Source organism: Callospermophilus lateralis, chromosome X, assembly GCF_048772815.1.
Source record: "Callospermophilus lateralis isolate mCalLat2 chromosome X, mCalLat2.hap1, whole genome shotgun sequence".
Taxonomy (NCBI): domain Eukaryota; kingdom Metazoa; phylum Chordata; class Mammalia; order Rodentia; family Sciuridae; genus Callospermophilus; species Callospermophilus lateralis.
Genome location: NC_135325.1, coordinates 48249072 through 48261167, shown reverse-complemented (window position 1 = coordinate 48261167; position 12096 = coordinate 48249072). Strand labels below are relative to the sequence as shown.

General features: G+C 33.1%; 1 protein-coding gene across 1 annotated transcript in view; it reads right to left on the bottom strand.

Moving 5' to 3' along the window:
- The window catches only part of Abcb7 (ATP binding cassette subfamily B member 7), a 103513-nt gene that overhangs the window by 6042 nt on the left and 85375 nt on the right, over positions 1-12096 (bottom strand). The window contains exons 13-15 of the mRNA XM_077106700.1: positions 9208-9379; positions 6659-6762; positions 4344-4451 (exon numbers count right to left, since the gene is read on the bottom strand). Coding sequence (XP_076962815.1) covers positions 4344-4451; positions 6659-6762; positions 9208-9379 — 384 coding nt within the window. The remainder of the gene's footprint in view (positions 1-4343; positions 4452-6658; positions 6763-9207; positions 9380-12096) is intronic.

The window sequence follows — 12096 nt, the reverse complement described above, 5'->3', positions numbered from 1 at the left end:
TTTGTCAGAAATATGTGATGATGTACCTTCAGTGCATCACATCAGGAGGTATATGAGGTCAATTTGTTCCATTTTTGATATTAAATTTGATCACTTGATTAAGGATGTCTACCAGATTTCCCTCTCTCATTGTACTACTTGGTAACTGAAGTCCCAAGATGCTTTATCAGTAAGCCATACCCCAAGCTCTTTTTAATATTTTATTTTAAAAAGTCTTTTTTTTGCAGTACACCAAGGATTAAACCCAGGGGTGCTCTACCACTGAATTACATCCCTAGCCCTTGTTATTTTTAATTTTTAAAATTTCGAGATAGGGTCTTCTTACTAAGCTTCTTAGGCTGGCCTCAAACTTGCAATCCTCCTTGCTTCATTCAGCCTTTCAAATGTCTGGGATTACAGGTGTGTGCCACAGAGTCTGGTGAGATTTCTCTCTTTAAAGGTACCTTTTCTCTTTGTAACTAATAAGTTATATATAGGTTATATGTTCAAAATCTGTGAATATTCTGTTCCCCTTTAGCTTCTCATAATGTTTCAGCAACCAGTGATGATCCTTAAGTGAATCAATTATTACAATGGTAGTTGTAAAATTTTCTACATTTATCATTTCTTTTACATGTGTTAGCTGACATTCTTAAAGAACAGCTTTCCCTTTCCCCTTGGCACTTTTTGTTTTAGAAGTATTGTTATGGATGCAGGGATTAGTTTTCTACTCAGTGTGTTACAATTCATTAGTGTCATTATTCTTTTTTATGCTCTAATTATCCCAAATTTGGCCCATTCAAAATGGTTCCTGTGTCCTTGTGTTTTCACTAATTTCCCCACCCCCACTTGGAATCAACTATTTCTCCAAGGAATCTTGGTTCCTTTTAATGAGATGCAGTATTAAGTGGCCAAAATCTGTGTGCCAGTTACACTCATCGCTACTAGGTTTTCACTGCTTCTAGGCCTTTTCCACAAAAATCTGAATATTTTTTAAATATCATAAATTCACACTGATAATTCCACTTCAATATAACATTATGAGATTCTTCCTTTTTTTGACCATTGCATATTTGTACCTTTATTCTTCAAAGTGAGATATCTATTCCTAACACCATCAACACATATACTTATATGCTCAGTCTCAGATAAAAAATAGTTTCCAAATGGCTCCTATCCTCATAATACTAACCAACAACAAATTTAATAAAGAATAAATTTTCTTTAGTTCTTTTTATACTTATAATATACTCCACTGACAGTATATTTTCTTGGAGTAATATGCTATAAAGTCATTTGGATTAATTCTATTTTTAAAGTACTTTTAGTGTACATGACACAGTATTTATCTTTCTTTTCTTTCTTATGTGGTGTTGAGGATCCAACTCAGTGCCTCACATGTGCTAGGCAAGCACTCTACCACTGAGCCACAATCCTAGCCCTAATTCTATTTGTATTCTATGTGGTTATCAATTTTATACATAGTTTTGCTGCTTTCTGCTTATATTCAATTTCCCCCCATCCTTGTTGATTTAATTTTATTTTTGAATAAACAAAAATACCAATATGGTTCAAAAGTAAAACCAATATTAAAAAGTATACTCAGGAAAGTCACATTCTCTTCCCTATCTGTTATCACCCTTTTCCGTTCCCATCCTGTATGTAGCCAATTGCTTCTTTCTGAGTTTCTTTTCCCAAATATAAGCATATATACATATATTCCTTTTACTTCATCCTCCTTGCAAAAGGTGTCATACTATATACTATGTACTCTTTTGAAGCCTACTTTTTTCCCATTTAACAATCTACCTTAGAAATCATACCACATAAGTTTCCTTTACTTTTCTTAACAGCATTTGCTCTTATTTTAGAAATGCTATATTTTCCATGACCTCTAGAGATATTATTATATTTTAAAGTTTCTTACACTCTCTGTGCTGTTTACATTTTCTACTGTGTTCCTTTTTTCTGTTTGTTTTAGAGGTCTTCCTTTATTATCCACTGATATTTAATAATAGAGCATTAAGAGCTGATCAGGATGGGCAACTAGCCCATTTTGTTGGAGTCCCCAAATGTACATCTTTTATTTCTGGGGCTACCTTTGTTTATTCAGAGAATACTCCAATTATCTGCTGATGAGGAAAGGAACACTGATGGCAGAAATAAACAACTGTGGCAAAATTCCTGGAGCAAGTGACATGAGGGATATGGTTTGATCCTTTGGTATGTTTTAATTTCCAGTTAATTTTACCTTCATTGCTAATGTATTTGGTGGTTTTCTTGTGTCTAGAGATGTCCTGATAAGAAATTTTCCTGCTCCTTGCTTAGGTTGGGAAGGATTAAACACCAGACTGCGGGGTGGGGTGAGGAAGAGCTCTGAAAACACTATTTATTCTATATACATTTAATTTTGTTATATCAATCTTATGCCTTTGCACAATACCTGGGTGGCTCCAATTACTGAATGTTTTCAGGGGTCTACAACATATACCAAGTTGCTTTTTGTTGGTTTCCTCTCCATTTTGACACATAATCAAATATATCAACTGTGCTAATCTCTCTATCTATTTAACATCTTCCCCACATTTGCTGATGTCTTTTGTTCACTATAATTTCCTCTCTTAGTATATTTGTGCTTGTGGGTTTATACTTATCTTACTCCTTTATGTTTGTTTTAGTATGATTGGAGAGAGAAGAGATAAACAAATATGTCTAATCTTCTATGTTTAACTAAATAACCCTTAGATATGCCATCTTAACACACATATTCTAAGAGACTACTGATAGAACACATGAGGTAACCAACAACCAACTGAAATAAAGGTCACATTAGTTTCACTAGAAAATGAAAATCTGTTATCTTTATAATCAAGCAACTGTAGAACCATCAAATTATTAACATAAGGAGATTTTAGATCTAGGTGCTATGTTCATTAATAAATTAGTTCCAATTATAATCCAAAACCCACTGGCAACATTATGATATAAATGGATACACACTGTGATCCTCATGGCATGAGATAGACAAGTCCATGACTGTTAAAGTACTTGATAATTTTCTATTTGTAAGGGGAGGCTCTAACTATACGACCGCCTATAATTGCTTACTAATAAGCACAAAACTCAGATTTCAAAAAATAATTTAGTCAATATCATTCCCCAGTTTAAAAAAAATCACCAGATTATATTTCAGATTCTTGAATGCCAATGATATGAGATGGTATATTTAAATATTTTCCATTTAAGACATTCTGGTATAATAATACTAGAAAATCAGTTTATTTTCTAATGAATATAAACATTTATAAATTAAGTAACAAAAAGGCCTAAAGTCACAAGTATAAAATTCACATAGAAAATAAACAGTATATACACCACAGCACTGAGCACCATATAAAAAGTTTTAGGGGACTTAAAAAGTACCTTCCAATAACTCAATATGCAGAAAGCACATAATACTTTTTTTCCCTGTTAACTCTCAGTGAATAGGCTTTCAAAATTTTAATTTCCTAGAAATTACTAGAAGGGAAAAATAATCATAGAAAAGGCTGAATATGATATGGAAAACTGAACAATGTTAGACATAATCAAGTACTAAGAGGTGGGGAGAAGAGGTCCTTACAGAAAGGAGAAAAAGAAAATATTACAAATTTTAAAATTTAACAATCACACTAGTGATACTCTGATTTGTTCAGGACACTTGTATAGTAAGTAATTCCTTCAAAGGAGATAAAGCTGCCTATTTTCTTATCTTCTCCATAAGAAAAAACAAAATAAAAATGATCATGTTTGAAAATCACCAGTTTATTTTATTATCTTTTAGACATCAAGGGTACGAGCTGTGCTAGAAAAATGAAAATACATATCATATCAAAGGCATAGAGCAAAGCTTCTACTCGGAGCAAAAACTAATGTAGAAAAATTCATTTATGGGGCTGGGGATGTGTCTCAAGCGGTACCGTGCTTGCCTGGGGTGCTGGGTTCGATCCTCAACACCACATAAAAAATAAAATAATTTTTTAAAAAAGCAATGGTTTAAAAAAAAGAAAATGGGATGTTTAAAAAAAAAGAAAAATTCTTTTACATATACACCCTTGAAAACCTGCTTCTACTGTGAAGATTTAATGCTTTCTTTATCAAATTTTTGCTTTTAGTGCTTTAACAAAGAGAGAGTTAATAGAATTTACTCCTTCTTGGAAATGACATGCATTCTTTCCTACAAAAGAGGCTAAAAACAGAACCCTATGGGTATTCAATCTCATCCAAAGAACATAAACTCTCTATATATTATTAGAAACAATATTTGTTTCTTGTATCAATAACAATCCCCAATGCTCTTTGAATACTGACATTTAATCTCTTACCTGGTCCAAAACAATGATTTCATCTGCATCAACCACTGTTGACAATCTGTGTGCAATGAAAATAGAAGTTCTATGTCTGACCACATCCCTCATGGCACCAAGAATAGTCTGCAAGTTTGACAAGAAGAGTCAGATGGAAAAAAATCAACCCATTAGGTAACTGCAAATGAAAATAATCATATATCTCTTAATGGAATATATAAAATATCAATTAATATCTTATGATGCAAGTTTTATACCAGACCCAAATAACTGACCTCTAATATTAAAAGAGGAAGAGAAAATCAAGCAGAAAGAAAAAGTAAATACAACTACATAGTAATGGGAAAAATTATTAAGATAGGTGACATTTCTGTAAAACACAAAGTCTGGGGAAAGGTAGATATTTCCTTTACTTAAAAACTAAACAAACAATTAGTCAGCAACTCCAGTGACATGAGGAGCATAGCCAAATATGTTTATCAACAAGAACAAAACTAAAATGAGGAGGCTCTCAAATGATAGGACACATAAAAATTTTAAATCAACCAGGGAAAGACAGGGAGACTTGAAGAGTACAGGAATATTAGTACTTCCTTAGTTGAAACTCAGAGGACAAAAGGGGAGATAAAGACATCCGTGTATTTTTAACTTGAGGAAATCTTAATGCAGTCTGAAAAATACATTTTTTGTTTGTTGCCTGTAAGATTGGAAACCTGGGTCTAAGTACAGCTGGCCAGATGGAAATAGCAGTGTAGCTGGTGGGGATGTGCCACTGGTTTCCTACAGCTACTTCTAAACATTTTCTTTATTAAAGGTATAAAATTATTGAGAGCAGATGGCTACACAAAAAAGAAGACCCATATTTTACTAAGGCAGACCAAAAATCAAGTACAGGGCCAATGCTAAGAAAAACTGCAATTTTTATCCTTAAGAATTTAAACTCTGACATCCTATAGAGTGCTCTGGACCTTTTATAAAGGCTTATTCAAATTTCCCAATCTTCTGGTAACTCCCTCCCTTTGGGGGGGGGGTTCTCTGTAAACTCTTAAAGGGTTATATTCTATGACATAATAAAACTAAGTGATTCCCATAAAGACTGTTGAAAGGACTTTTAATTTGTGGTAGTATGACCCATTTTTCAGCATAAAGTTCTTATAAGCAGGTTCCTACTCAAATAAATGGGATTTGGTCCAAGTTAAGGTTCACTTTAAATATAACAAATCAGCTGGGTGCAGTAGTGCATAACTGTAGTCCCATCTATTTTGGAGGTGAGGCAGAAGGGATCACAAGTTTGAGGTCATCTTAGGCAATTTAGTGGAACTCTGTCTTAAAGTTAAAAGGGCCAGGGATGTAGCTGTGTGGTACAGTACTTGCCTAACGTATGTGAAGCCCTGGGTTCAATCCCTAGCACTATATAGACAAAAAACAACAAGAACAACAACAAAAATATAAATCCCCATGCTAACCAGTTCACTTCAGAGTTAAATTGCTTTAAACATGCTGCTGATTTAATAATGTGTCCTAAAATGTAACTCCCTAAGCAAATATTGCATCATGCAGTCTATAAATCTGAAAGTAGAGCTATCCTTCAACACTAGGTTAATACTAAGTACTAAATTAAAAGGTAGATGATAATGATTTCATCTGCATCAACCACTGTTGATGGAGGCAACTGACAAAATCTGCCTATCTTCAGTTCTAGATTAGGGGATTTGTTAATGAAATTATCATTGCTGTTGAAACTTAAGTGTGTAATATAAAGATGTTACAAAGTGTAATATAGTTGCTGGGGTAGTATCGCAACATCAGTGCCACAATATCTTGGTGTTTAAAATATTTCCTGTGAAATGAGTATAAATTGATACCAGTGCTGAAGGTTGTGTGTACCTGACTTGCACCTCAATGAGTTGATCTATAAGAAGTGAAAGGCTTTCTGGTGAGCACTGTATCACAAGTGTCACAATCACTTACATGACTTACATTAATAAGTATTAAATGGCAGTAGGAGAGAGACAAAAATTCTCTTCTGTTCAGCACATTAGATAATTTGTACAACTTTGCAAGGTGCAAGGGTAATACAACATCATTATAAGGTGTCACATAATTCCAAAATGAGACATGTTTGCAAATAAACTTAATGTGGTAGCTAGTTTGATGTGAAATGGCATTCTAACCATCAACACTTCCTACATGGGGGAAAGGGCTTGGCATTTTGCTTTATTGTACCTCCAATTGAAGATCATTTAAACTACAAAGAAATGCAGTCATTCTGTTAAAATTTATAAGGAAAAATGTTAGACATTAAAGAGCTCTATATTTTCATTATCATTTACCTCTTCAGTAATTGAGTCTAATGATGAAGTGGCTTCATCATAGACAATGATTGGTGGGTCCTTCAAAATGGCTCTTGCAATTGCTACTCTTTGCTTTTCTCCTCCTGATGAAGAAAAATTTTAATTTAAGAAATCACAGAAATATTTTATGTTGCTAGTATTCCTATTGGTTAGGACCATCAAATAATACCATCAATATTAAACTATGCTCCTGATTATTTTTCATCTTATTGTGTATGATATAATATGTATGATATCCTTTACCAAACTATATTTCCTTGAACATAAATACTGAAATTTGACTAGTAGCAGGTATAAGAGCGAGAATGAGTAGGGAGCCTAACAACTCGAATTCTGTAATTGTTCTTCTCACCAAAAACATGCTCATTATATGTTGTTTATAATATAAATACTTTTCAATAAATAGCAATCTCAGAAAGAAAAAAATTCAATATTAGAGAAGCCAAACACAAATTGGATCTGAAAACTTAGTCAGGCATGGTGGTGCACACCTGATCCCAGTGGCTCGGGAGGCTGAGGCAGGAGAATCGTGAGTTCAAAGCCAGCCTCAGCAACAGCGAGGCACTAAGCAACTCAGTGAGACCCTGTTTCTAAATAAAATACAACTTAGGGCTGGGGATGTGACTCACTGGTCAAGTGCCCCTGAGTTCAATCCCCAGTACACTGCCCCCTCAAAAAAACCTGAAAACTTGAAGACTTGAAACTATGAATATAAATTGATGCCTTGAGATAAACAAGTTCCATTCAGCCAGTATTCTCAAGGATGTTCTTGATAGAATGCTATTTATTCTTCAAAATTAAGGGTATACACTATATACCTCTTATTTCCACTTAGTTATTAGTTATAGGTATCTAGCATAACAGATTTTTTAAAACTAAAAGGAAACAAAAGCCCCAAAAGATTATGTGATTTGTTCAAGGTCACAAAGCAAGTTTTAGCGAATCTAGACTAGACCTGATTTGATTCCCAGTCCAATATTCCTCTTATCACAATATAGAAGCCCACATTTATTCACAGAAATAAATATTTAGAAAATATTTGTCTTAAGTAGTGAACATATTTAGTGAAATATTAAAAAAAACCCTTTCTTCGATCATTGGGACTCCTGTAGGTCTAAAGTCATTACTGTTATATAAAAATACAGTTGGGGGGGGGGCTGGGGTTGTGGCTCAGTGGTAGAGCACTCACCTGGCACGTGCGAGGTGCTAGGTTCGATCCTCAGCACCACATAAAAATAAATAAATAAAATAAAGGTATTGTGTCCAACTTCAACTAAATATATATATATATATATATATATATATATATATATTTTTTTTTTTTTAAAAAAAATACAGTTGGAAGTAGAAAACATAGTGCTTTATTGATATGTCCCCTTTGGGCTTTTCTTTTCCATTACATATTAAATTATCAGTCTGAAAAATACTTGCATTTTTCCACTTTAGTAACATTAGGAACAAACTCTCCTGGTCAATTATCTGGTCCATTAAGTATTATTTTATTTTTTACTTTTTCAATGATTATTATATTTGATCTCTTTATGTCTAATATTGATTAAGTTTATATTCATGCTATCCCTATTTCATAAGATCAAAATTCTCCTATCAAAGCAGGTTCCATACCAGAATTATCTACCTGCCCACCTATCAATTCCGTAGCAGAAAGCTCCTCAAACAAGTAGTTTCTAAGAAGAACTAGTTTTGACATGCCTTTCAAATTTCAAGAAAATCAACTTAGTTTTAATTCTATTCAATAGTATTTTAAAACGAGGAGAAGAAAAGCCTGTTTATTCCCAATTATTAGCTAGATACTAAGCAACACATTGCTAATTTTAAGGAGTTTGGTTATAAGGCAATGTAAAATAAGTAAGAATAAGTTTTCTTTAGCTATTGCTACCTCCAAAGGCATGTAGAGGGCAAAAAATACTAGAAAACAGAATGTGGCATAGCTGGCTGAGGCAAAATCAAGTACTGAGGAGGCTAATCTATATTACATGGTAAATTGGGGATCACTACAATTTGATAAATGGACCCATAACTCAAGGATGGGCTAGTTAATTGAAAACAACTTGATTAAGAGCAGTGGTTAAGTATAAAGGTGAACTAGAATGATAAAAGCATATTATACTACCAAGTTATGACCAAATTACCACAATCCAATTTCACTTGAAAATAAGCTTCTCTTAAAATTTTCTAAACCTATATTAAAACTTTCCAATAGATTGCTAACTCCATGACAACTGGCTTGTTTTTCATATTTTTAGCCCTCAAATCATTCAGCATAGTAACTTTCACATAGTATGCACCTACTAAATGAAGTTGGTTTGTAATGAAGAGGAATGGGAATTCACTAAGATTCATGTAAGATATTCTTTATTTCTGCCTTGCTTTGCCCCTAATCTATACATGTCCTCCATAAGCTAAACTAGAACAAAGAATAAATGTAGAGATGTAGCATATAAGTGGTTCTGATAAATCAGTTTGAAAGGAGTATATAAGTGGGAGGCAGGTCTAAAATCACTGATCACCTGAAAGCTTGAGTCCTCGTTCCCCTACTTGGGTGTCATATCCATGTGGCATTCGAAGAATTGCATCATGAAGTCCAGCTAATTTTGCCACTGCATATACTTCCTCAGGTGAAGCATTGATGTTTCCATATAAAAGGTTGTAGTAAATAGTATTATGGAAGAGGACAGCATCCTGAAGCAGATTTACATACAAACACATATATATTTATATTCACTCCAAAAGAATTTGAACAATTATATAGATATAAAGGCATAAAGAATAAAATATGACAGCCCCTTTTATCATCCCAACTCTAAAATTCCATTTCCCTTTCCAGAACTATCACCATGAGCAGTTTGTTACGTATAATTTCAGATTTTTAAAAAATGTATTTGTAAGCCTAAATATATATGGTTTTCCCCCCAAAACAAGTGGGGCCATCCTGTACTTATTATTTTTCAAATGGGTTTTCCACTTAACATATCCTGGAGATTTTCCAAGTTAATAAAAGAAGCCTACTTCATTCTTTTCACTAATTGTATATTTTAGACTATGGACATACCATAATTTATCTATTTTCCTATTGATTGACATTAATGTGATTAATAAATAACTGTGGCTATAATGTTGGAATAAAGCATCATTATATATATGACTGTGCATCTGAGTATACTTTAATCAATAGAGTATGAGGTTGTCAAATCCCCATAACTTTAGCAATCTTGCATATTAATTTTAAGTTGCTGCTATTTCTAGAGGTAGAATGCTGTTTAAATGAGCACTTCCTTAATTACTAATGAGGTTGAATATGTTTTTCTATATTACTAGGAAGCTTTGACACTGGACTTGAAATGCAGAAAAAAAGAATTTTTTACACATATGTGTAATATATTAAGTAACGCTAATTTACTTAAAGTGAACATTCATCTCACATTTTTCTTTCAGTCTTCAAATAGGTGAAAGGCTATAGTTAGTAAGGTGAAATAAAATGATGCCATTAGTTCACATGAACCAGGATATACAATTAAAATCGTCTTTGACATCAAAATCACACTCAGAATTTCAGATATTATTTCAAATAATAACAATATTATTAGACAATAAAAAAGTTCTCATATTGGGATGGTATCAAAAAAGTCCAAAATTGTATATATACAAAGTACTTATATTCTGAAAAAGTTAACAAATACTAAAAATCTGAAAACAGAAAATAAAGGTAAAAAAATATTAATTAACTATTGGACTTTTTTTCATGACTTGCTAAATGAGATCTCACCTGCTCTTGCCACATACAATAAATGAGTAACTATGTGAGATGTTACTTCACTACAGTAACCATTTTATTATCTATATAATTTTCTCTAATTCAGGCCCCAGTACTTCCCCTTTCTCTTCTCTCCTCCCTCCTACTGTTCCTGTTATACCACTACTTACCTTTCTGCAGTTTATACAAACTGAATGTTATGAATTTCAAAATCCTTGTTAATCTAATAGGTAAAAACCTATTATTCAATATTTAATTTACATGTATAAAGCCTCTTATTAGAATAAGTAACTTTTCTTTTGTTTATTGACAGTATATTTTTTCTTTTGTGAATGAAGTATTTTATTTCTCAAAAGAATGAGGGTAAACATTAAATAGCCCAAGAGAATGGCAGGAATTTAGTTATATGAAGGAGAATATTGAACCCTATATAGTTAGTCCAGAATCCAGATCACTTGACAAACTGTTTCTCAGCAGGTCTACATACCATTTATCAGAATCACGTAGGATACATATTAAAAAATGCAGGTTTCTGGGCCCCATATTGCCCTCTAGAATCACAACTAGGGTGTGTGAAGAAGTGAAATTTCAATCATCTCCCTAAGTGACTTATACTCACTTAAAATCTGGAATTCTCATTAAAAGAGAGGACAGAAAAGACTGTCCTGTGTTAGATTACTTGAGGACTTTTTACAAGACACATATCCTACTCTAATCACTTTTTTACAGTTTCTCCCCTCCCTCTTTTCCATATTTTGATCTGTTTCTCAGGGATTTTATTCCAGTTTCAAGAATCAACTTTATGATAATTGCTAGCTGCAACTAATCCCCAAGTCTCTCTATGTGCTTTCAACATCAGAAAAATCTCACATCCTTTTAAATTTATCTTTTTTTTTGTCTTTTCAGGTATTATTTTGAATTTATTTTCTCACAAAGTCACTCAGCAAATATTTATTAAATGCTTACTATGGGTCAGGCACTGTGCTTGGTACTAAGGGTAGTAGTGTTCAAGATATGATGCAAACTGGCAGTTGAACTGCTCTGTAATTATAAATTCATTATATTAAAAGCTGTTCAAAATTATAATAATAGTTTTCATTTGCTGAACAATCTTGTGATAGATATTGTGCTTGGTACTTTACTAATGTGTAACAATAATCCTATCCTGTAAGATAAAAGGTATCCTTACTTTAGAGATGAGGAAACTGAGATCCAGGGTTATATAACTAATGAAGTTTAAAGGTGGCATTAGAATCTAGGTCAGCTTGACTTTATTCTGTGCCATTCTATTATGCCATCATTCTAGGGCTTAGTAATTTTCCCATCATGCAGATTTCCCATTCAAGTTTTTTTTTTCCTATGCTTTTGTTAAATGTTCTTTTTGGTAACAGAAGTTTACCTGTAGAAAGATCCTACAGAATGGCAGAAGATCTTTGTCACCTGCTTCTTGGGGGATTAATATCCAGAATAAATTAAAAACTCAAAAAGCGGGCTAGGGATATGGCTCAAGCGGTAGCGCGCTCGCCTGGCATGCGTGCGGCCCGGGTTCGATCCTTAGCACCACATACAAACAAAGATGTTGTGCCTGCCGATAACTAGAAAATGAATATTAAAAAAAATTCTCTCCCTCTCTCTTAAAAAAAAA